Here is a 4,129-nt window from a genome sequence, read left to right on the forward strand (position 1 = left end):
TATTTATGCAAAGGATACAGGAGTGCTGATTCAAAGGGGCACATGTACCCCAATATTTATAGCAGCACTATTGACAAAGCCAAAGTATGGAAAGAGCCCAAATGTCCATAGCCTGATGAATGGGTAAAGAGGATGTGGTGTGTGTGTGTGTATGTGTGTACATACACACACACTGGAATATTACTTGGCGATCATAAAAGAATGAAATCTTGCTATTTCCAACAATGTGGATGGAACTAGAGTGTACTATGCTATGCAAAATAAGTCAGAGAAAGACAGATATCATATGATTTTACTCATATGTGGAATTAAGAAACAAAACAGATGAACACAGGGGAAGGGAAATAAAAATAAGATAAAAACAGAGGCAGACAAACCATCAGAGGCTCTTAAATACAGAGAACAAACTGCGGGTTGCTGGTGGGGTTGCTGGTTGGGTAGGCAGATGGGCTAAATGGGCAATGGGTATCAAGGAGGATACTTTTTGGAATGAGCACTGGGTGTTACATGGAAGTGGTGAATCCTTAATAATTCTATTCCTAAAATCATCATAACACTATATGTTAACTAACTTGGATTTAAATAAAAAAACAAATTAATTAATAAAAAAAGAAATTTTGATGCTCAGTGTTGGCCAATGCCATTTAATTTTCTTATTCATTCATTTATCTCATGTATTGAACACTATTAAGGATGAGCAAAATAAAGGGAATCAATATTTGCTAAATCAATATTTGCTATCAATATTCGCTAAATATTTACATATTGAATACATGATGAAAAACTTTATTTTATCTCTACAACTTAGAAAAATTAGTATTATTAATTGCAATTTTATAGATAAACTGAGGTCCAAGAATTTAATTAACTTACTCAATATCAACTTAGTGGGTAAACCAGAGTATAAGTCTTGATTTTGTGAATCCAGTATCCATATTCTTTCTACTATGTTATGTTGCTTCTCTAAATAAAACTAAAATTACAAGGTAATTTATATGGAGGTTTGAACAAAATACTTTTCACCGTACCATGATGCCCTTCATGGTTTAGGCCTCTCGGATCATATGTCCTGTATTCTATGGCAGTGGTCTTAAATGGTGAAGGAGTAGGTTCCCCTGCTCTCCTCCCCCCCACTCCCCCAACAATCCTTCATGGATTGACACTCTAGAAAATATAAGTTCCTACATATGGATTTGGCTGTGATGTAAGATTGCTGGAGAAGTTTCTAAGCACTCTCAATTTCTGCACTTAGCATGATGCAAACTCCTAACCGAGAATTTATGGACCTGCACCTCTGTGTGGACCACTTCATTACTTCAGGGAATCCAAATATGAATAAATCATAATCTCTGCCTTCAAGGAGCTTACAGTATTTTGGTGAGTTAGAAGTTGTACTTAGTTCATTAAAACAGAAGACATAGCAAAATAAATGCTAGCAATATAAAGCAAGACCTCACAGATGTGGTTAAAATTTAATAAGCCTTAAAGATAAATATGTTACAGAGGTGGGGAGTTAGGAGGAAGGGTCTATTTGTCAGAATAAGCCTTGTATTCTTGGAAGTGAATGAAATAGCTGAGAAGTGGTGAAGTTTTATATGACTGGAGCCAGGCTATATTGGTCTTGAAACAAAAATCAAAAGAATTTGGTGGTTGAATTCTTATTACTCAAGTTGGCCAATCTTGTATCTCTTGAAAAACATCATAGTATCTACCCTGGGAGGAAGCAGAGAGGTATTAAATGCAAAGAAAGCTTGGTGTTCATGCTAGTAATAATAAAGCAAGACTTTGTAAATGTGTTAAACATTTCAGTAATATTAAAGATGAATATGTTCCCAGAGGTGGGGACTGGGATGGAAGAGAAGAAGGGTCTGTGTGTCAGATGAAGTTTTACAGACTTGGAAGGGATTGCAATAGTGATTAGTTCTGTGTGACTGGGGCCAGATTGTATTACTTTGGGACCCAAAATCAAAAGCTTTGGCTCATGTTGACTATCTTATATCTCATGAGTAATTGCAGCACCAACCATGGGAGGAAGCAGAGAGTATCAAATGCAGAGACAACTTAGTGGTAGAGAGCAGCTCCACATGACAGTCACTGATTTTTCTGGGTAATCACATTCGAGAGGCCATGAGATATTAGGTCAGTTCTAATGCTAAAGTAGAAACAGGCTTTCATAATTGTGGCCATCTCTCCTAATATATTAACATAATTATCATCATTTACATTTTCTCCTATTGTCCTTCTTCAGGTAGCTGTGCCAACAACGCCAATGGATGGAGCGAATCACTCTGTGGTGTCAGAGTTTGTGTTCCTGGGACTCACCGATTCCTGGGAGATCCAACTTCTCCTCTTTGTGTTCTCCTCCACGTTTTATGTGGCAAGCATGATGGGAAACTCCCTCATTATGCTCACTGTGACCTCTGACCCTCACTTACACTCCCCCATGTACTTTCTGCTGGCCAACCTCTCCTTCATTGACCTGGGAGTTTCTTCTGTCACTTCTCCCAAGATGATTTATGATCTTTTCAGAAAGCGTAAAGTCATCTCCTTTGGAGGCTGCATCGCCCAGATCTTCTTCATCCATGTCATTGGTGGTGTGGAGATGGTGCTGCTTATCGCCATGGCCTTTGACAGATACGTTGCCATATGTAAGCCTCTCCACTATCTGACCATCATGAGCCCAAGAATGTGCCTCTTCTTTTTAGTGGCTGCCTGGATGACTGGCCTCATCCACTCCATGGTTCAACTGGCGTTTGTGGTAAACTTACCCTTCTGTGGTCCTAATGTGTTGGACAGCTTTTACTGTGACCTTCCTCGGTTCATCAAACTTGCCTGCACGGACACCGACCGACTAGAGTTTATGGTCACAGCCAACAGTGGATTCATCTCTGTTGGCTCCTTCCTCATACTGATCATTTCCTATATCATCATCATTCTCACTGTTCAGAAACACTCTTCAGCTGGTTCATCCAAGGCTCTGTCCACACTGTCAGCTCACATCACTGTGGTATTCTTGTTCTTTGGTCCTTTGATATTTGTCTATACATGGCCATCTCCCTCCATACACCTGGATAAGTTTCTGGCCATCTTTGATGCTATTCTCACTCCTTTCCTAAATCCGGTCATCTATACATTCAGGAACCAAGAGATGCAGGTGGCAATGAGAAGAGTATGCAGACAGCTAGTGAATTACAGGAAGATCTCTTAAGGAATGTCTGGTGTTGTGAAGAGTCCTTGTTGATTACTGATGTCCATTATTGATGGTCAAACTCAGGGAGAAGCTCTTGTTTGTCTTACCTTGCTTTGATTATACACACTGGTACTGAGTCTATTTTTCTCTTTCACTCAGGAGGGAGGGACATTTACTTTTGAAAAGAGAGGAGTTACATATGAAGTATTTCAAACTTAAGATTACAATAATTTTGAGCCTCAATTCCTAAGGAATAATATTTATATGAAATAATTGTTGGAAATACAAAAGACGGTAGACTTCTTTAAGGCCTTCAGAACAGGGAGAGCTGTCTCCTTTTTTTGACAGGAGTCTGTCTCACAGAAAGGAATTCCTACTGGTACTCAATGGGGGTTTGCTGACAGAAATGAATGAAGTCTTCTTATTGTATGCTGCAGCTTGTCCATATTCTACCCCTTCTGTGGGTCTCTGTCAGGCCCGTGCAAGGAGGGAAGTGTTTTTGAGAGCACACACAATCTTTGAGAACACACATATACAAGCCCAATGGGTACATGTCTGGGTAGAAGCCATGTATTCTCAGAATATAAAGAACTGGGAAAACACCAGGATCTTTCTCCTTGATTAGTATTATGTTATTCAAATGCATTAAATCTTCATTCCCTTTTCCCTTCTGCTTCTTCCTCTTCATTTTTCCTCAGTCACGTATGGTCTCTGGGTTATGAAGATCTCTAGCCCCATTCCCTCTCATTTTTCAGCTTCCTTACTTCTTCTTCTCCCTGTGCCACGATTCCTCCTTCTTTTCTCACTTCCTTTTACTTGCAGCTCTGTCCCCTTCTAACTTCCCTTACTGCTGTCCTATTAATTATCTTTTTTTAATTGATGTATAATTGAAACTTAACATTATGCCAGGTTCAGGTGTACAAAATGATTCGATATTTA

The 4,129-nt window shown here is 39.2% G+C and overlaps 1 protein-coding gene across 1 annotated transcript; it reads left to right on the forward strand.

The window, feature by feature from the left end:
• Positions 1–2,269: 2,269 nt before the first annotated feature.
• On the forward strand, positions 2,270–3,208 carry LOC115517153 (olfactory receptor 4F3/4F16/4F29-like). Its single transcript, XM_030320271.1, has one exon. The coding sequence runs from the start codon at positions 2,270–2,272 to the stop codon at positions 3,206–3,208; it is 939 nt and encodes a 312-aa protein (XP_030176131.1).
• Positions 3,209–4,129: the final 921 nt, after the last annotated feature.

This window comes from Lynx canadensis, chromosome B3, assembly GCF_007474595.2.
Source record: "Lynx canadensis isolate LIC74 chromosome B3, mLynCan4.pri.v2, whole genome shotgun sequence".
NCBI classification, from domain to species: Eukaryota; Metazoa; Chordata; class Mammalia; order Carnivora; family Felidae; genus Lynx; species Lynx canadensis.